Consider the following 21633-nt stretch of genomic DNA (forward strand, 5'->3'; position numbering starts at 1 on the left):
TAGTTAACACTGATCAGTTTAGAAACCAGTTATATAATACAAGAACAATAGTGGCTACTGATCTGCTTCACTGCTACTACAATAACTCCCTTGAAGTTTCTGGGCACCATGAACCAAGTGAAACTGATAAATTAGTATAACTGAGGTCAAATTGTATTTCATCATGATTTTTGTCATGTGTTCATGATATCATGAAATACATGATTATCATGTATTTCGTTATGCTCTAGCTAAAATAGAGTAAAATATTTGCTCACCTCTGTTAGAATCGTAAAATGGATTTCACAGCACCTCTGTATGCTTGATTTAATACTTTTTATTCAACTAACATATATTTAAAAAAAATATTTTGTCCAGGGAGAATTTTCACAGGTTCTTCATGGTTGCCTTTAGTAAACCTCTTCCTCTGTCTTCCATCATTACATTATCATCCTGCAGAAGTTATTAAAAAAATAATGTAGGCCCAGTATAATACGGAACATCTTTCTACAAGTCTGCCATCTACTTTTAGTCTGCTAAAATATATCTATAAATGATATGCTAATGTAATTGATAAGCATTTCTGGTTTTAGTAAATATTGCTTGTTAAAGGAAGATTGTTAATAAACCAACAAATGTTCTTTATGAATACTGATTGTTTTACTGTCTTCCCATGCCTGCCCTAGGCTGGCTGAAAGAGAAAGATAATTGTGAAACTAACTGGAGAGTAGAATATGTTGTAGCTTTTGAATCAGTGTCCAGTAATTTGTCACTTAGGCCCTGTCAGAAATAGAAAACAGCAGTAGTTAATATCTTTTTCATTATCGTTATTTCTGTTAGCATAGTGTCCATCTATTTTTCATGAATCTTAAAATAAGTAATTGGTAAGCCTCCAAATAGAGCACCTCCAGGCAAATTTTCTGTCTTAGGCCAGCTGTTACATTATTTGTGCTTGAACACACATGTATCTGCTAATTCCGACAGAGTTCGCCAGAAATTCAGTCATCTTTCAAAGACTTAGGCTACCAACGTTTGTAGATTTTAGGGGGAAATCGCCAGCCTATTTTTAATTTAAAATAATTCTGTGGATGCAGGAATAGTAAAGTGGATGAATGGATTCATGCTCTTAAATTTACTTGTTGTACACATTAGTATATCTTTTTTTTTTTTTTTTCTCTGTAGCCTCTTCACAGCTTCTGTAAACTATTTTAAAAAACATTTCTCTTAGTATCCTGTGTCGCTAAGTATACACAGCAAGATAGCCATTTTATTCAAACTGGCTTTGTATCGAAGCCAGTGCGGAAGAGAGTTAATTTTGTGCTTGTGAATTTTCTTGTGCAGGACCCAGTAGAGATGGAACTATCAGTGAAGATACCATTCGAGCTTCCCTTATTTCAGCAGTCAGTGACAAACTGAGATGGCGGATGAAAGAAGAAATGGATCGTGCACAAGCTGAACTCAATGCCTTGAAACGGACAGAAGAAGACCTGAAGAAAGGACACCAGAAACTGGAAGAGATGGTAACTCGCCTGGATCAAGAAGTGGTAAGCGGAGATGAAACACTGCTCTATATCTGAGTATTTCTAGCAGGGAACGGAAGTATGTGACTAGTTTCTATTTAGCACGAGATAAATACCAAAACATCCACTGCACTGCTTTACAAGTGTGTATTCTCTTTCTACACTGAGGTGCACCTATTCAGGAGAGATGAGTTGGAAATAGCAGTGATCCTAAAACACACTGTGCCATGTCTTAAAAATGCTGTTGTTCAACAGTAGAGGAACAGTATTGATATTTTTGCCCATACTCTCTAGAAAAGATGATGAATGTTGTGGGAGTGTTTAATCACTGTGTCTCCATTTCTGGCTAATAATGTACGACAGTAGCACTGGAGAACATTGCAGTGTCTTAGTGCAGAGACGCTGATTTTAGTCACAGCTTCCTTGTATAACTCCACTTTTCCTTTCCAAACGAGAGTCTCTCCTACTCCTTATGCTCAGAACTTGTTGCTAAGTTTTTCATTAAGGCCTGATTTCTGTTTACTGTATCTGCTGCTTGCATTCTCACTTTGGAATAAGATTTTGGGACTAATGATCAGTTTCAGAAACAATCAGCTCAGTGTTCAGATACTGTTTTAAAAAAAGTGACTGTTAGAAATTGTAAATAAGGAGCAGAGAACAGGGAATACCATTATGTCATTATACAGATCTGTGATGTGCTTACACACTGCATTCACTCCACTGAGTGCATGCAGTGTGTAATTGTAGTCTTCACTATCTTGGAAAGGAAGGACATAACAGAACTGCAGATGTATGATAAAAAGGCAAGAAGGGTGATCCAACATGTGAGCAAGCTTGCATAGAAGAGATGACTAAGTAAGCTAGGACGTAAATCTGGAAGAAGATGGAGGGGGTCGGGGGAGAAGAGTGGAATCTGATAATGGTCTGTATGTAATATGAGGAGAACAGATGTGAATCATCTCTTCCAATTGGTTAGCTGTGGGACATGGAAAATATTGGGAAGCAAATTAAAACAGAGGTGTTGACTATTTCTCTTACAGATGCAGCTAAATTACAGTTTCCGTTGGTGGTAAAGCCAGCATGTTTTTTTTTTGTTTCCTGTCAATACGGCTTAGAGTGTGTGTGTGATGCATGCTCAGCAGACTTATCTAGGAACTCACTACAAAGGATACATTTCCAAAGAAAATAATTAATTTGGCTTTGCTTTTTTCATTATTATTATATTTAGCTTGTTTAAACCATTGCTTTTCCTTTTGTAGTACCTTCAAAACGCTGAGGCTGTTTGTGTGCCTTCCCTAAAATTAAAATTGGTAATGGATTGACATGATAATCTAAAACAGCTTTTACTTTTAAAATGATAGAATCTCAAATATATAGACTGCTAGCCCTTTCTTTTGTAAAAATCATAGTGGAGGTGTATAGAGATGTAAAGAATCAAGTGGCATTTCTAAAAATATTGACAGTTATCAAGACAGCTTGACATAAGATGACATTCAGCTCTTGAAAGCTAAGAAATAAACTTCTTCAATGTTTTTAGGCTGAAGTTGACAAGAACATTGAACTTCTCAAGAAGAAGGATGAGGAGCTCAGTTCTGCTTTAGAGAAAATGGAAAATCAATCAGAAAATAATGATATAGATGAAGTTATCATTCCTACAGCACCTCTTTACAAGCAGATCCTGAACTTATATGCAGAGGAAAATGCAATTGAAGACACCATTTTTTATCTTGGGGAAGCACTGAGACGTGGCGTGATAGATCTGGATGTCTTTTTAAAGGTAGGCTTCTTGGGATGGTTTATGACATGCATTTTAAATGTGTTTAAATCCCTTGAACTCTTGTGTTCAGCTTATTAATGTTAATGATGTTTTCACTGAAGAAAGTGCAGTAAGTGCAGAAGTACATATGGGTAGAAACAAAACTTTTTTAAAAGAGGAATTTCAAAATTAAGATGAAAGGCCAATTTGAAAAGCATTATAGATACGAACTCATCATCAGAAATGTACAATAGTTTCAACACAAGCTTTCTTTCGGACTTGGATACTGATTTTGACAAAACTAGGGGTGACTAGAGTACTCAGCTTTTCACTTGTAGTCTACAGATGTGTCAGCTGAGGCAAACAGTGGAGTGTTAGACCCATAGAAATGAAAAGTGGAAGGAGACCTTGAGAAGCCAGCTAGTTGTCCACCTCTAGCAGAGACCTTCTTAGAGACTCTTTCTTTGCTGCTCTTAATGTTAACAGTTTTCATGTCTGGTCTAATAGCCTTCTATTTTGAGCTTACATGTGTGGTGGGTGGCACTGAAAATTAAAACAGAATTATTACTTTGAATATATTAAAAATGCTTTTTTAGAGGATGGAACTTCACAACATGGTTGTCTGAATTGGATCTGAAAAGTTAGTGTGCAAAAACTGTCTTGTCACCAAGTGACCCCAAGACAGTGTTATGAGACTTAGCAGTCTCGTCTCTTTCTAATGGGTAAGGTTTCCCCAAGTCACTGCATCAGCTTGGCTTTTAATATTCAGCAAACGATGCACCAGGTAGAAACATACTATTTCCTTCTTAGGTAGCTTGCTGGTTTAAATGGTTTAAAAAAAAATCTTCTCCCCCATGGGAAGTTAATTGGTCTTCAGTTCAGTTCACCTTAGAGTACACATTACATCTCCTGTATGATAAGAATTTGTGTAGAACTAATTATTAAATCACAAAAATATACTATAGTGATTGCATTTGGTAGCCATTTACAATTATAAGCCAAAAAAATACCATTTGGAGAACTAATGCTTTTAGTGTTTCCAAAAATAAACATCCCATTTGGGTTATGGACTGTGTCATGTTTTCAAAATGTGGATTGCTGTAGAATTAAGATGTTTATCAGAACTTTCCCAATAGCCTGCTGTTCTTATTCTTTTTTTTCAGCATGTACGTCTTCTGTCTCGCAAGCAGTTCCAGCTGAGAGCATTAATGCAGAAAGCAAGGAAGACTGCTGGACTCAGTGATCTCTACTAAATTCTCAGACTTTAACTGGGAAGTTAGATTTACTTATGAAGCAGCCTTCCTGTTGATTTTTCTCTTAATCAGTAGACTCCCAGAATAAGTTATTACATCATTCAAGTGTAAGATATTTTGAATCAATAATATATTTTCTTTTTGGTAAAGACTAGCTTTTATTAATGCACTTTCTATTTCCTGTAATCTTCGTGCTGGTGGACTTACGCTGAATAAAACTTGTTGCATATTTTCTTCCTCTACAGAATTGTGTACAATGCACTTTCTTTACAAACAGGCCTGGCTTATGGAGTGTCAGCTGAACCATTCTTTCATTTTACTTTTGAGATTTGGAAGATACTTCAGTGTCCTGAGCTAGAATAATTCACGTTTGGTGTAACAGTTCTCTTGTGGCCAATGAAAGCTGGAAACTGAATTTTGAGGCCCTGCTGTTTGACCTAGCTGCTATATCGACTGCCATCAGATTATGGTCATCCTGGACCGTGTCTTACAGTACCTTTATGCCTTGCTGTGTATTGCATTTTTTTTTTCTGTAGAACATGCTAGGAAAAACAGAAGGGCCTCTACATTTGCACTGCCTGTGAGGCTGATAATGCTATGCACCACAATGCCATGAGGGGCAGAGGTTCTGGGAGCCCACAGTGAGAAGCCTCATGGTTAAACCCAACACAGTCTGCAGAAGAGGGTAGGTTGTGATGGAGATTATCACCCACCTTGGAGTGTTATAAGGATACGTGGTGCTGCTCTTACTGCCTCCCAGCAGCATGCTGCTCTCCTCCTCCATTTGTTTTTGTAAATTAAGACCCACGGACTGCCTTGGCAAAGCTAGTATGAAAACTAAAATTTCTTGGTCTTAATGCAATAGTAGGTGTGGCTCAAAGCTGGGTCTTAAGGCTTTTCACATTACAGTTGGATCTGAAAAAGGTTTGAGTTCTTACTGAAAAGCGTTGTGAGACTTCACGGAATAAAATCTAAGTCCTGTGGATCTTCTAAAAACTTGAAACAGGGCTTCATACCATCTTCCTGTATGCATAAAACAGGTGTTCATAATCACTGTTGCTGTGTGCTCTCATTCCAGCTGCTGTTTTGGTCATTTAGCTTGAAGAGAAAGCAGTAGAACAGCTACAGCTTTTCCTTTGTTACTGAATTTGCTTCACAGCCTGTTTCAGTGTATTTTGAAATACTTTGTTCTGAGAAGCATCACCAGCTGCAGTCCATACAGAAGTCTACACTTCAGTGAATCAGGTGGTGTTTCCATTCCTGCTACATGCCATGTCCTAGTGTTAGAAAAAGGATTAAGGCCTTTCCCCCTTTGTTATAAAGAGGTTTCTCATATATTGAGAAGATACCTTATTCTTCATCTACCGTACTATGGGCTTTACAGAGTAATGCTGGTCACTATTACTATACATGGTTGCTATTCCAGAGATAATTTTCTGTACTTAGCAGCAGGTTGACTTTTTATGGATGTCACATAATCATCTGGGGAGACACTTTCCTTACATGTATGTAAGGAAAACATTTCCTTCATTACATCTCTTTTCTCAGATAATTATCAATAATGTCAACAGTTTCTTTGCCCTAATAAGGCAACCAAGTTTAAGTCCCAAGCATTGAAGTACTCCTATTAGTACATGTTTCTGTACTCTTAACTCAGGAGTCTGGTGTTAAAAAGTTTACAAAGCACTTGGAATTGACAACAGATTAGTTTCATATGGAAAATTTTTTATGAAAGTGAGGTTTAAGTTAATGTGACTGAAGAAATATATTTGATAAAGTCAGTAGTGATTTTAAGTGGAGCTGTAGTGTAGAGAAAGCTATACAAGGAAAACTGAGGAGACACATAACCGTTGATGTTTTATTTGGTGTTGGAGCTGGTACTACAGGTGAACAGTTGCTGTCTTGTTGCATACAGAAACTTGGAACACTTTTTTAAACATGCTTTGGAGATAAACTTACAACTAGTCTGATACAGTACACAAAAATAAGGTTCTCTAAAAAAAAGTATACACAAAAATTCCAAAGCAGTTTTAGGAAAATATATTTGGACCAACCAACAGTGAACTCTTGAAGCTATTCAGCTGGCAGAGAAGGCTTGTCAATTGGGTTGACAATCCTTGAACTGCAAGAAAATAGTCTTTGGTTTCATGTTGTATAAGAGCTACTTACTTATTGTTCTGAGCCAAGGTTTAAACAAGGTGAGGAAAAGGCAAAGGGTTTCTAGGCAGTGCTGCTTTGAATGCTGGATTTATGTCACCACTTCACTGTACAAGACTAGGTTCTCTCTGGCTAAGAACACGGGTCTCTGAGCATGGGGAAAATCCTAGAATAGTTTCCTAACACCACCTTTAGGAAACTCCTTTGTTCAGATTTCATTTTTTGTGTTCTAGTTGAGATACATACATTGAAGGATTTGACCTACTTGGAAAGTGCAACATTAAGACAAACCACTAAACCTGTTAAACTGCAAAACACTGAACTGCTTGAACAGGCTTAAAACTGTAGTTCCTTCTGGATTCCCCAGAGTGTATCTGCACTCTTCCTTAATTTCTCCTCCTCTTCAGGTTTTAGGATCATCTTCACTACATCGGTGATGCCATTATTACCCAGTACACAAGGAACACTTAGGAAGACATCTTCTTTGATTCCATGCATGCCCTGAAAAGTAGGTAAGAATAGTTAGTTAGGGTAGGCCTTGTGTATGTGTTTTGCAGAGTATTCTAATGAGGAAAACTGAACCAAGTTCAATTAAACTAGAATGTTACCCCTCTTCTCAGTTAAGACAAAGTTGGCAAAAAGAGCTGCTCACCTTAACAACTGTAGAGATTGGGTGCACTCTTCTTAAGTTCTTCATAATAGTTTCAGCTAGATCTGCCACAGAAAGGCCAATAGCCCATGATGTGTACCCCTTCAGTTTGATGACCTCATAGGCACTGCAGAGTAAAAAAAATTACTCATTATAAAACAAGTAGCTTCAACTGAATGTTTGTAGGAAAGTTATTTTGGAGGTGCCTTAATCTAGAAAGATGACAAACTTCACTAATCAGTGGACAGGACTGAAATGAGCAAGTCCACGCTACACCCCTCACTAACATTCGAAGTTTGGAAGCTAAAACACTTTCCTTATTTAAAGCTCACTAACAATGAAAAGTTAGCACTGCCAGATTTACACTAGTTCTTAAACCATTATTCCAAGTTGTACTATTTCTGTACCTTGACATTTGTTTTGGGCCACTTATTAAACTAGATAAAAATAATGCAGTTTAGAGATGTTGTTCACGATTAGTCCTCATGTTCAAGAAAAAACAAGGGAAATCAGTATTTACCTGTCCACCACCTGCTTATGAACTTCCTTCCAGTGTTCCTTGTCTGCATCAGTTCCCAGCTCTGGATGAAGAGCCTTCAGGGAGACACCAGCAACATTCACTCCACTCCAGACAGGTACTGAGAATTGCACAGAGATTAATTGCTTCACAAGATGAAGAATCTTGCAAACATAATAAAACTTAGTTTTATCCTCTTCAAGTTAACTGTTAAGATAGGAACTAGTTAGATTAATCTATGGCACATGTTACAGATTTAGATACGACTTTGGTCTCATAGGTCATACTACTACATTAAATCTAAATTGTGAGCTAAGAAGAGCATAAAACCACTTTTCTTTATATGTGACATTTCAGGGTTTTAATGTACCATTATGAAAGCAAAACTCCTAAACAACATGAACCAAATTGACAGTAACACTGTACTTTGCAGCAGTTTCTCAAGATAAAAATTGATTCCAAATGCATCCTATTGGATGTCAGTAAGCAGACAGTGCTGCTCTGCTGTTGCTAGAGAAAGTGCAGGCTAAATGAGGAGAACATTGCTCTCTCCTGTCCTCATCTAGACTCGACTCTGTAATTCTATTCCTAAATATAGTTCAAGTAATCAAGTGATGCCAGTAAAGACAACTGATTGAGTACTGGTAGATCTACTGCAGATCTTTGGGAGTCCCTTGCAGAGAACTGTACCCTCTTGGTTCTGCAGTTTGCTTTTTGGAGAGTTATGGGAACAACTTAGCATAGAAGTTTTTAGCCTCCTTAGGTTACAGTAATGACCTTTTCCAAGCAGCATAACTCGGGTCAAATATAGATCATCTAGGGTTACTCTGTGCTGCAGAAGACTTAAAGCAGGACTTGCATTCTGAAGCTACTGCAGTGCAAAAGCTTTCTGAGCAAAGTTTTGCTGTAGACTTTGCAAATGTTTCTTGCAAACAAAGTATAGGAAGAAAAAATGATGTAATATCCAGATTTCACCCTTACCACTGGAATCTCCATGCTCTCCAACAATCCACCCATGGCAGCTCAGAGGATGGATGCCCAGTCTTTCTCCCATGAGGTGGCGGAAACGGGCAGAATCCAGGTTGCAGCCACTACCAATAACACGGTGTTTAGGAAAGCCACTGATCTTCCAGGCCACATAGGTCAAAATATCCACTGCAGGTAAAAAAAAGTGAAGATAAGTGCCAATCATTAACAGTTTGATAACTAGGGTGGTATCTTTTGTTCATCTCTAAGGATTTTTATTTGCATGCTTGTTAGGTGGAATAGAGAATGAAGTCATGATCATCACCAGACCCTGCAGCAGGCTAACACAATGACTGTTCATAAAGACAAAATTAAGAGGCTGTTTATACTATGCATGCAATTACCAGTGCCCCTTACTGTGTCTTCTGCTAAAGATCACTTGCAACTGAAGACCCAAATTGGAGGGAACCTGGTTTATTTTGCAGAGAACCAGCTTGCTGTGTGTGGAGAGGACAACAACACTTCTTGCTTTGTGCTTATATGGCATAAGCACTTTCTAAAAGCCTGTGCATCGTCATGTTAATATAATGACCACCTTACTGCAGAAAACGCTCTTCTCTAAGCCAAATCCTCTTGCCAAGGCAAAACAAGACAAACCTGGGTTTGAGACAATCAGCAGCTTGCAGTCAGGACTGTACTTCACAACATTGGGAATGATGAATTTGAAGATATTCACATTGCGCTGCACCAAGTTAAGGCGGCTTTCTCCTTCCTGCTGACGGGCACCAGCAGTGACAATGACCAGCTTGGAGTGTGCGGTCACACTGTAATCTGCAGACAAAAGGCTGTATCAGATGACCTGTACGCATGGTTCAGGACAGGAGTTCAGTTCTTTTTAGCACTGATACCTAAAATTCTCAAGCTTGAGGTTGCTAGAACTTTACTGATAATTGTTACTCTAGACTTTCCTTCTACAGAAAGTGGAAAATTTTTCTCTTTTAAAGCTGTGGCCTGTTGCCACAGGTGGCAACCTTAAAGGCAAATCAATATCTTAAAAAGCAGAACTTAGGCAATGGTATCCCATACTCCTCAACCATAGGTAGATATGGGGTAGCTGTCAGGACACCCTCCTGTGCAAGTGTTGTGTAGAAGAAACAGGAAGGCTCTCCTCTCGTAACGCATCACCTGTGGACACTGGAGCTGAGTATTTACTGGGGTATGAGATGGCTGCTACTTGCCCCAGCCAAGCCATCACTAAACTGCAAGCTGACACACAGCTGACAAGTAAGCAGTAATGTAGAGGCTAACTGCCTGTGAAACAATTCTCAGAGGTCCACAAGTATTTCAGTTCATCTTTCCATACTAAACATACTAGTTGGATGGCCCTTTACAAGGTGTATGTAGTAGTATCAGCTGAGTACTATTTCTGTAGGAACAGAAATGAAATCAGCTCCCTTCCTTATAATTAGGATAGCAGGCTCAGTGCTAGACTTGGATGACCAAGTTTGAGACTTGATGTGCTTATCTCCATTTTCAAATAAGTACATTGGAGCCAACTACTTGCCTTTCCCAGAAGTAATCTTTGGTGTTCTAAGGAAGAGGCTGCCATGCTGGAGATCCAGCATCTCTCCTCTCAGCTTGTCCTCCACAACATCAACAAGGGCAAGTTCATCAGCCAAGTCCTGTGTGAGACCAGGATTAAAGAGTAAGTTTATTTCTGAACAGAGAACTCAATTTGAAAGGTGAAGTTACAATTCTTTTAGAAGCAGCAATCCATTTCAGCAATTCTGTTCACATTTCTCACTTTACTTGCTCCCAAGACAGGTATTTAAGTTAGTCTCCTGGGATATCCACTTTGAATTAGTTATATACTTTTCATATCCACATTCTGCATGGAATAGTTGCACAATTTAGCAGGACAATGATGAAGAATAACTTTGTAGTTGTTCATAGACTACCTATTTTAGAGTTAAACAATCCTAGTGTTATCATATCATTTTCCATTACTTCTGCATTGTGGAATACCTAGGACCACTTTTAGCAGCTCCCACTGCAAAGTAGTATTTCATCACTCCATTTTCTTTGCTTCAGACTAAGAATTAAGCTATTTTGTCTGTCTGTTTGGACAGTGTTTGGAGTGTTAAAGGGCTCCTACTTAAAAAAGGCATCTGGAATTTCAGAGCTGCATTTACTGCTGAATGAGTCAGAGCATGTTGTGTCAGATACTAAGGAAAACTTGGGTTTAGAAGAACAAGCTATTGACAGGAAATTGCTGAAGTTAGCTTCTTCATTTCAAGCACCAAAATCAAGTAATGTACAACCAAAAGTTCATCATGTGCTACCTCAATTAGTCCAATAAGGCAGATTATTTTTTGTCCCTTTTCTTAGGTCTCAAGTAGTCTAAACTGTGCTGCCTGATCCCCAGCTTGACACTTACCCTCATCAGGATGCTGATGGCACAAGCCATTCCGACTGCACCCACGCCAACCACACTGATCTTATTGTGGGCATGGCCATGCTCGTCCTTGTGGACATTGTGGATGAGCTGATCCTTGAGAGACATGGTGCACTGCGGAAAGGAAAGCAACAGATTATCTCTCCAGTCCTTAGAGGTTTCACTGACACTGGGATATTTGTATTGGGCAGATACACTTTATTAACAGATGCTAAGAAAATGACTATAAATCACAACAAAATAATTAAAAACTGAATTAATCATGACAATCCACTGTTTAAGCTTACTATAGAGTTGAGCAGTATAGATTACATAGCTGGATAAGTTTCCAGCAGCATTAGCAGAATGGTTTAAACGATCATCCATGTTACATTTCACCAAAGGAAGCCATTTTACTACTTCCCAGTACAGCATGGTCTGTCAGTCTCCATTCTGCTGCCCTGAAAAACTGGTACTCCGTGCCTCTAGCCTTTCCAGAGCTGCAGTTGTACAACAATTTGGCAAAGTCTTCTTGAAAGCATTATGATCCTTGAAGTATGTTTTATGGATTTGTTTCCAAGTGAAACAGTACAGTTCTGCATTGAAATACCTAGTTCCTTGTGTTCCTGAAACATGATACTCTGAGTGGCATTACCAACCCTCACAGCCTCATTTTTTTTAAGCTACCAGCTGTACAGCAGCCTGGTTGTATGGGCTCTAACTAACCTGTGCCAGCCACAGATGTGCTGAAACACCCTGACAAGGAGGGAGTAACGTGCTTTCACCCCAGGATCCTTTGCTTTCCCAGGCAGTGCTGTGCTGGCATCTGCCCAGCTTCTGCTTCACCCGAAGAGCCCAAGGCAGGGGCAGCCTCACAGATGGATGCAAGCACAGACACAGCTCGATTCTCAAGCTAGCGCTGAACAGGCACCACCTCGTGCAGTGCAGGAAAGGCCACGCAGCGAGGCAGAGATGGCATGGCAGGTAAGGACCAAGTGGGGTTGGGGTGGGAGGAACAGGAAGCCCGCAGCGTGCTCATTTAGGGAAGGCTGACTAAGAGCTGCAAGCAAAGACCGCCGTAAGATGTCTCCTGAAGCGTGGGCCAGCACAGTGCGCGCAGCCCGCACGTGCCCAGCACTTGAAGCTGCACAACGTGCGGGGCTGGTGAGGAGTCCACACTCAAGCATTTCGGAGTTAATTAAGTGTTTTCAGCCTGGAATTTTCACGGAAATCTGCAGGTTAGGAGCCAAGCAGCAGCTGAGGATACATTTCAGCTCCTTGTAGTTTAGCTCCTCGTAGCTTGGTGTTAAGGCCGTGGTTCAGCCGCAGCCTGGAGCCCTGCCTACCCCCCAGGCCCTTTCCCCCGGCTGAGGGGAAGCTCGGGGCGGGCGCTGCGGCAATCACGCCGCTTGCACAAGGCCCCCGGGCAGGGCAGGGCAGGGCGCGGTGCCTCGCCCATGCGGCGCCGGGCTGAGGGCCAGGGCGTGCCGGCAGCCCCACCACCGGGGGGGCTCGGCCGAACAACCCGCACCGAACGGACCCTCGCCAGCCCCCCCCCCCCCACCTCCATCTCCACCTCCCCGGGCGGCCCCTGCCTCCCACAACCTCCCCCGGCACCCCGCTGTGCCCCCTTCCCTCCCTCAGAAGGGAGCAGAGCCGCAGCCCCCAGCAGCGGCCGGGACCTCCCCGCGACCCCCCTCAGCCTTGTTTCCCCCCCCCCCGCCCGGCGCCGGGCACCTACCCCCCGGTCTCCTCAGCCGAGCGCAGCGGCGGTCGTGGCGGGGCGGGTCCGAAAGCGGGGCCTTAAGTAGGGGCCGGGCGGCTGACGTGAGGCGGGCGGGCCGCGGCGGCGGGGACGTGCCCGCAGACACGTCGGGGCGAAGGGGGGGCGGCAACGGGCGGCCCGCAACGGGCCCCGCCACCCTTCGGCCCCCAACGGCCGCCCCGCTGAGGGAAGGCTGAGGGAGCCGGCGGTGGCTGAGTGCACGGCACGGCAAAACCCTGCAGCCGGCACCGGGGCTTTGGGGTTTGGTGTCTGTCCTCCCTTGGGTTGATTCCCGCTGCCTCTCGGGGTTTATGGGCCCCTAATTGCACCGCCGTGCTCCCGGATGGAGCCTCTCGGCCGGCGGCTGGAAACCCGCTTCTCATTTCCATCTCTGTCTATTGCTGTTTGTTTTATTTGGCCCAGACATCCTCCTCTGCTGTTTACTTCCCCTTTCCCCATATTTGTCTATCAAATTCCCACTGTTTTTTTTCAAGTTACATAAGCTAAACCCTGGCAGTCTTGCGTGATAACAGCCGTGCTCCAGTCACTGGGACGTCCTTTCTGCAGGCCTCTTCCAGTTTTAATTGTTTTCTCTTGAGAGAGGATGCTGCAGCAGAGTATTTTAAACAGCCTTCTCAGTGGTGCCTCTGTCATGAACATTCATGTTTTCCTGTCGTTACTGGAAATACCGCAAGTGGACATGCACTTGTGTTTTTCAGTCACACCACAGTCAGCTCCCCGTCACCCGCTGGCTCCTTAGTACAGCCAGCTCCTTCCTCTCTTCACTCACTTCTTCCTAGGATACTAACAGAGAACAAAACCTGTGTTTTATTATTCTCTCCATGTCTGAACTTTGGATTTTATACTACAGTACAGGCTTGTCCCACAAAACTTTTTCCATAAACCCATGCTACCTTTTAACCCTTTGTTAATTGATTTTTTTGTCTGGAGTAAAAATTCCCTTCAGGAGTTTTCCTGGAGAACTGCACAGACATCAAACACACAGTTCCAGACTGCTTCCAGCATGGCTCCTTACTGAAATGTTCGCTGTTCTCCTTGCCCGTGGTAACGCCTCCGAGTCAGTTAGCTTACTGAAAATCCTCACACCTGGATTTGTGGTTAACTGTGCTTCAGGATTCTGGGATCAAGACAGTCTGGTTCCTCCGGTTGGAGCACAGCAGGCTCTGTTCTGCTCTCCATGTGTCTGCCTTCATTTATTGTGTTGTAGCCATTTCTCCCTTCTACTCCTTCTCTTAGACATCCTCTCTTTAACCCATGGTCTAACACATTCATCCTCAATGAAAATCAGGGAAGCAGTCATTTAGGCTTGTGGGAGTAACCAGGTTACCTTTATTGTCCTGTTCTTCTATTAGCGATACCTTTTTTTTTTCTTCCCCCCACTCCCCTCCACCCCCACCCCCCCGAATTTTCTTGTGGCTGTGGTACCTTTCAGATATTTGTCTTAGCTGTCTTTTGGGTTCTAACTCTGTTTGTTTTTTTGGCAATACAAGTGTTTGTCAAATATTTGTGGCTTCTAGGATATACTTGAATTCCTTTATGAGGTGATTATCTTGCTATGTCAGAAGGCCTTTCTTTCTAATTCTTCCCTTTGTCTTCCCTTACCTATACCAGCTTTTCCAGTTCTGCTTTGCCTGGGATATCCTTTCTCTTCTAAAGTCACTTTACCTACTTGTTAGTTGATTTACAACTGAGAAGAATGTATGTTACCATGGAGGTCCTGATCTCTCCACTGCTTCATCCCATTCCTAGCACATGCAAGCCTAAAACAAGGACGTCAGTCGTGCTAGACTGGTGCAGAGTATGTGGACATGGGTGCATCTTATCATGTGTGAGGCTTGTACTCATCTACCAAGCTCTGCTTTACAATTGAAGTGATTCACTGCTGTTGTTCAGGGCATGCTAATACCTTCTCGCTGACCATCCTAGTGGCAATTCCTTTCTGCCATGGTGATCTGATGGGAATGGTAGCCCAAAGCCTCATTGTTTCTTTGAGAGTCCATTGGCAAAATAAAAGGAACAAGAAGCACAGGTAAGAAAATAACTGAAAATGTTTGAAACATTGCCTAAGGAGAGATTTGCATGAAATTGAAGTCAGAAAAATACAGTTTGGGTTCTGTACTGAACCACCCCAGGTTCTCATAAAAAACATCCCTTCTACCAAAGGAGGTTAGATATAATGACCTGTCGGTTGCAAAAAACAGATGTGCTTTATTCCTTGCTGCTGAGTGATGCTTGTGAGATGTGTGGTATGGGCGGAGAGGGACCATAATAGCTGTGGTATGGAAGGGAAAGTGCTGGTAGGTGCTGAGTAGGCCTAATGCTGCAGGAATGCAGAATGAAAGGAAACCGTATAATGTAGTTCTGTCATTCTGTATTACGCTGGGTTCGCTGAGCATCTCGTTCCATCAGCAGTCTCAAGAACGGATTAGGAAGTTTAATTCTGCACCCCAGGAATCTATCCCTACAGGGGCTTTGTATGAATGAACTCTAAACTTCTTGTTCAGATTTGGGGATCTGGACAACAGCATCTATGCTGAGTGCTAACCTTCGTCTGCTGGGATAGAAACTGAGCACTTGACAGGAAAAAAAGGTCAAGAAATGCTTTCTCTCTATAAAAAAATTTGTTTCTGAAGATGTTGAATATAAGAGGCTTCTAAGATGAGGCCAGTTGGGTAGACTAATGGGCATTTAAAAATATATAACTAGTGTAGAGCAAGTGGTATTTTCCTACTGTCATGGCGAGACCAGTGATTCTAAGAGAAGAATGTTAGCATTGTAAGCTTGCTTTTATTCTGTGGCTCAGGCATATAAAATTGAACATGATTTTCAGGGTATAAGTTCCAGTAAATTCTTCACTTGCTTGTGTCCATGCTGCTTGTTACTGAGAACAGAACCAAGACCGTGTCCATTATTTATAACAAAAGGTAACTTACAGCATCAGGTTCTCCTCAGCTGTCTGGTGCCTGTTTGGATACCAGAGGTCCTGCCTTCAGTAGAGTAAACCAATGCAAGCAAAGTAGGATGTTTCAAAACCATCCTGGTCCCAGCATGTCCTCAATGATGGTGAGCAGATCAGAAGCCTTGTTTCATTAAAAATGAGTGACAGCTTTTAATGTGCTGGTGTTAATTCACCTGGGTTTCAAACAAGAAGGCTGTGAATGCCAATTTTTTCCCTTTATGTGTCATTTGTGATCTTAGTAGCAGCAGTAGATGCTCAGGAGGAGAGCAGTCATCTGTCATGATTGACATTGATTTTCTGCTCAGACAGCTTCTGACAGAGAAAGCTCATAACAACATAAACAGAATGGCGTGAGCAAATGAAGGGCATTGTTCTTGCACATGGAAGATGGAGGCCGGGTTTGTTTTGATTTCTTTTAAGTGACTGACTTTGTAGGGATGGGGCCAGCTTTCCTCACTTGTACACATAAGGAGTTCTACTTTTCCTGTCAGTTTTCTGCTGTTGCCTTCCATCGCAGTAGCAGGTGGTGGTGTAGATAGAAGGATGGCAATACTTGAAATGTGACAGGGTCTCTCCAGGGAAGCTTGGCCCTTCCTCAGTCTGATTGTCCTCTTTGCCATGTTAGCTTTCACAGATTAAACAAGAAAAGTAAAGCAACAGAAGTTGCTGAATGTGGAAACGTTTCTATTTTCTCTCTAGGAGTAACAGGAACAGCTTTTCCACTGACCTCAGGTGGCATTTGATCAGGCTTTGGATGATCAAATCCAAAGAAGAAACAGAAGGAAAAGATTAACATTAATCAATGTGTTTAAACTATGAGATATCAATTAAACCTTTATCACAAAGTCCAGAGACAGTTATACAAGGTGAGTTCAATGTGTGTCTCTTGCTTTTTTTCAGTTAAACACTTACAAAGTATTAGTACATTTCTCTCCATTTTGCTAATATGCAAGAGGTTTTACATGGTGGTGTTTCATTTCTACGTTTCTTGCCATTTGCTCAGGTCCTTGCTCCTGAACGATTAAGTCCAATCTGATGGTGCTGCTGGGGTGGATGAGGACACCAAACCACGACCTGCACATATTTGCTGTATGAGCAAAAGCCTAGCTAAGAGATTGGCAGTAACCCAATGCCACTGCTGGTGCTGACCAGCCCTGGAAAGGTCAGTGAAATCTCTCTGCTCCACCTGAGATTTTAACTTGCTCCTAAAAATCATCAGTGTTATTCTCAGCATGATCAGTCCTGATTTTACTCTGACAATGACTTTTATTTTATAAGATGTCAGTGTGTGCAGGAAAGACCTGGCACTGGACACAGCTGTGTCATGTACCAGTCTTGTCTCTCCCTTTGATTTAATCTGAGGCCTGAACAACTCCTTCCAATTGTATGGCTTCATTTCTCCTTTGTAAAATGGGCAGGGTCCTTATCTACCAATCCGGTGGTGGTACTGTAGGAATTAGTTTATTTTGAAACACTTCAGCATTGTAAAGCAAAATAGAAATGATGGAGGTTCTTTCCCTAAGTCAGAGAAGGCTGGGCTACAAAACTGAGTAGTGTGAGATCAGAAGATTGTCATACTCTGCTATATCTTCAACATCAGAAAAGCTCCCAGAGACAGAATTCTTGCAATTTTTAGATACTTCTCTGTGTAGGATACAGGAAGAGAATTCACACTCCCTAAAATCCTTATTTGTGTTCTACAAACTTCGGCAGTATAGCTACGTCAAACAATTTGAACTGATGCAAGGAAACTGAAAACTAAAAGATGAATTTCACCATGCCTTGCACTAACAGGTATCACTGCACATACGGCATTACATGTTACACATCGGGTGGTACAAGGACGTAGTTCTTCTGCTGCTTCTCTCCCTCTTTTTCTTTGCACCGTCATTGTGGCAAGTGGGCGGGGTGGGGTGGGGGCAGGGGGAAGCACTAGCTGATGCAATTCTTATTTCCGGGTATTTTTTACTTAGGTATTTCTACAACCTTTTTTTTTTTTTATCGGTGTTCACCAGGGTAATATATGCATGGAGACCTGTGTAAATAATTGTCACTTTCTGAAGATTCTTTAATTCCCAAGTGTCTTTTTGTTAGATGTAGCTAGAGGTAGCTGGACTAAGCTGAACATGTGACTGTCTTGCTCTCTGAAGGATTGGATTTACTCATGGAAGCATGAGTCACTGTGCAGGATTCTCCAAGCCAAACCCATTCCTTTTACATAACTGAATATTTACTCATTTACTTAGGAACTGCAGGAAACGGGATGCTCAGATAAATCGCATGGGCAGAGATAGATGGAAAGGCAGCCTGGTTGACAGGAACCACTATTCAGTCTTTGCCTAGCAAAGCTGCAAAGACATCTCAGCTGGTTCAGCACCTGCCTCCTACTGACTGTCCACAGGAGTGTTATCACTACTGCATCCCCACTGATGCTGTCTGCCTTCTAAACTGGCAGCAGCAGCAGAACTCTTCCTGTTATTTAAGTTGTTCTTGAGTGCCTGGCAGGTTGCAGTAAGTGGAGACTTTCTATAAATTACAGTAGGGAGCCAGTGGGATATGAGAAGAGGGCTGCAGACCGCTGCCGCTGCTGCTTGCCAATTCAAGGGGGTAGGCAGGTTCAGCAGCAAAAGGTCAGAGGCATGTCTCTATACTCCATCTGGAGCAGAGACCTCCTTGCCCCTATTTTAATATTCATATTCATTCTGCAGCTGTCAGTTTTGATTTTCCCAGGATCCGTTCTCAGCACACCACATGCCAACAAGCTGGTTAGCTCAGTGTAAAGAGCAACAGAGTCCTGCAGAGGCAGGTTTTTTTCCTGATTCAGGCCGTTTGGGACACAGTACATTTAATGACACAATATTGTCTCCCCCACAGTGAAAAGCATAAGTAATTTGTAAATCCTCCCGTAAGGGAAGACAGCAAAGAAGAGGGTATCAGACACATCAAGGGATGTGGAAACAGATGTGGATGTTGTGTGTCTTAGCATGTTCCAAGGAATAAAAGGAAGATGTGTCACTCAGGACAGCAGAGTAAGTAATTGATCCATCCTGTCTCATCCAAGTGTTCTCTTTCTCAAAGATACTTTTCCAGCATTTCAGACCTTGCATATCTGATTGATCCTCAGTGTATTCAAAGTGATAGCAGATTATGTATTCTCTCCTGTGCCAAAATGACTGTGGCCAAGCTCTCGTTTCTACAAAGGTCAAGGAAGTCCTAGAGAATGAAAATTGTTCTATGTTTTCATGAAGGACACACTTGAGCATGGAAGATACCTGTCCTCAAAGCTTTCACTCTAAACATCAGTGCTATAAAGCACAACTTTTGCACCTCTTGTTGTTTCCTGGAGCTTGTAAAATATGGCTTAGTTCCTGTAATTCTTTGTGGGTCCCAGGGAATAAAACCCAGTTCTGTACCTGGAGTGGGAAGGCCAGAGATCAAGACAATCATGTTCTGTTTTTGCACATTCTCTAGCGTATATGGAAAATGTGTGCACTTACAAATGACTGTATGTAATAAATGATTATCCATTCCCTGGGGAAAGCTGTGGGAGAAAATGTGAAACTTAAGTGGCAGTTCAGTACACTTATCAATAGCATGGAGACAGGCAACCAGTTGCTTTCATTTCAGTCCCCACATTTGGGCCACACCTGAGGCTCTTTAAAAGAGCTGCAACTGGCCTGGCTCAGCCCTGAGCTGGTAACAGCCTTAAGGGCCTTTAGCTTGTGTTACAGAGCTGAACTCTTCTGCTGCCCTCAGAGGGGAGGAATAACTTCACTGTCTCTGCACGAGGTACTCTTATATTTATTTTTTTTTTCCGTGGTGGTGGTAGCTCTGTGGATGAATGCAAAGCCTGGGGGTGCAGAATGTGAGAGGCAGGTACTGTCTTGAGAGGTTATCACGCAGAGGTCTGAAATACCATCTATATCGTATGTACTACCAGGAGAACATGCTGCTGGAATGGAAATAGAGCTACCCCCAGGAAAAGCTGGTGCCTTGTCTTTTGGGAAGTTCTGCTCCCTGGGCTTTTTAATTTTGCTTTAATGTATTTTCTAGGCAGAAAGTTGCTAAAGAAAGAGATACTTTTTTTCTAAAGACCAAGTTCTCCCAGCTCATGCTACCTGTTAGGGATTTATGTCATCATCTGGATATGTGGTAGCTTTGTTTTAGTTGGCTGCCGTGGGTGTTCAGGGGTCTGTGCTTTCCACAGGGGCTCAGGGTTGTAGCTGGAGACATCATCCTATCCACAGCAAAGGTAGGTGTGTGTGTTGAGGTTAGATGTAAGTTCAAGGCAGGAAGAGGGTGATTTCTAATGATTTTTTAAAAAGCTATTTTCTTCCTTTTTTTTTTTTTTATTTTGAATCCCATGTTTCCTAATTGAAACATGATACACTGCACCATGACTCAGTGCTGAAGGTCTAAAAAGAGGCAGTGTTTCTGAAGGAAAATAAGACTAGAGAGACATGCAGCCTGCGTGGCTAACCAGCAGTAATCTCAAGCGGTAATCTGCTTCATTATGCAACCATAGAGAAATTATTAATGTACTCGGAGCAGGTACCAGACTGAACATCTCTGTTGGCAGCACAGCTTCACAGTGCAGGCGTTGTACAGACACACAGTAGCTCTCCTCAGCAAAGAGCTCACAAATTGTAGAGTCAGAGCAAAGCAAGGAAGTGAAAGTGGAGCCACAGAAAGGCAGACTGATTACCAAATACAATACTTGCGTTAGGGCACTGTGTTTTTCCAAGAAATGTCACACAAGCGCAGACCCATATTTCTATCAATTCAGCTTTCTTATTTACATTCAAATTTTAAATAGAAAATGAAATCTTGCTTGCCTGCAGACAGCCAGTGAATCATTTTCAGTGCTACACTAAGCCTGCAGTTGCTGGTTTGTGGTCCCTTTATTCCTGTGTTTAGATGAAGCTTCACCAATATTTAGCAAATTCTTGTAGGGCACAGCCTTGCTGTTTTGCAAACTATGGTGGATCTTGCTTAATGTTACAAAAGGGAACAAGAGCTTGACTTTGGGCTGCTGTAGGGGCAGCCTTGATTCTTGCAGAAGCTGTTGTTCCTTGACCCTGAATGTAAGAGGAACAGCATGCCTGTGTCCTGGGTGGCAAATGCAAGGTATACTATTTCTCACTGGCACACCAGCCTTGTGTTGATTTTCTCACAACTGTCCAGATTCAGTTGTATTCCTAGACCCTGTGTAGTTATGGCCTTAAGAGGCAGTGTCTGAGCACAGTTTCCCTTTTTGAAAGGTACCAGTGTGACAAAAAAAGTGAGGTGGTAGGAGATAATGTCACTGATTCTGTGCATGTGTGCACTAGAGCCAGATTTCTTGATGCTGGGTCCTCTGATCACTTTGCTGCTGGTACATTTTTCCACCTCCTTTTTTGCTAATCGTACATCATTCCTGTTTTGTGCGTCCTATGGTCTATGTATGATTCACTATCTGTTTGTGGGAGGTCTTTGAGATTTAATGCTGGGATGTTGGGAGGGAAAAGATACTGGCATGTTTCATCTCTCACTCACTGTGAGGATGAACAATTTTTGGAGTGGTGACAGGGATGTGCAGTCCCCTTGGTACACGTCAGTTCCTCACCATATGGCAAACCTTTGGACTGGCCCCTGAGGCAGTGGGGTTCACCCAATTC

The 21633-nt window shown here is 42.2% G+C and overlaps 2 protein-coding genes and 1 long non-coding RNA gene across 10 annotated transcripts in view; 2 read left to right on the plus strand and 1 right to left on the minus strand.

Moving 5' to 3' along the window:
• Positions 1 to 4752, plus strand: part of TSG101 (tumor susceptibility 101) — a 28477-nt gene extending 23725 nt beyond the window's left edge. For all 6 annotated transcript variants that reach the window (XM_084522474.1, XM_084522472.1, XM_084522469.1 and 3 more), the window contains exons 8-10: positions 1321 to 1523; positions 3037 to 3276; positions 4419 to 4752. In XM_084522474.1, coding sequence (XP_084378600.1) covers positions 1321 to 1523; positions 3037 to 3276; positions 4419 to 4508 — 533 coding nt within the window. In that variant the 3' untranslated portion in view covers positions 4509 to 4752. The remainder of the gene's footprint in view (positions 1 to 1320; positions 1524 to 3036; positions 3277 to 4418) is intronic.
• A 1600-nt stretch (positions 4753 to 6352) lies between these two features.
• Positions 6353 to 13388, minus strand: LDHA (lactate dehydrogenase A). Of its 2 annotated transcripts, none has more exons than XM_084522475.1 (8): positions 12973 to 13388; positions 11235 to 11366; positions 10362 to 10479; positions 9455 to 9628; positions 8813 to 8986; positions 7835 to 7952; positions 7318 to 7441; positions 6353 to 7166 (listed from the first exon to the last, which is right to left on the minus strand). In XM_084522475.1, exons 2-8 carry the CDS (start codon positions 11358 to 11360, stop codon positions 7002 to 7004), a joined length of 999 nt encoding a protein of 332 aa, XP_084378601.1. In that variant the 5' UTR covers positions 11361 to 11366; positions 12973 to 13388; the 3' UTR covers positions 6353 to 7001. The 2 variants fall into 2 exon arrangements, with proteins under 2 accessions (XP_084378601.1, XP_084378602.1); XM_084522476.1 differs by having other exon boundaries at positions 9455 to 9621; positions 10358 to 10479; positions 12973 to 13124.
• LOC311438279 overlaps positions 11375 to 21633 on the plus strand; it is a 43101-nt gene continuing 32842 nt past the window's right edge. For both annotated transcript variants that reach the window (XR_014694049.1, XR_014694050.1), the window contains exons 1-3: positions 11375 to 12215; positions 16676 to 16842; positions 16980 to 17138. This is a non-coding gene — a long non-coding RNA (uncharacterized lncRNA). The remainder of the gene's footprint in view (positions 12216 to 16675; positions 16843 to 16979; positions 17139 to 21633) is intronic.

This window comes from Aythya ferina (genome assembly GCF_964211825.1).
Source record: "Aythya ferina genome assembly, chromosome: 5".
Lineage (NCBI taxonomy): Eukaryota > Metazoa > Chordata > Aves > Anseriformes > Anatidae > Aythya > Aythya ferina.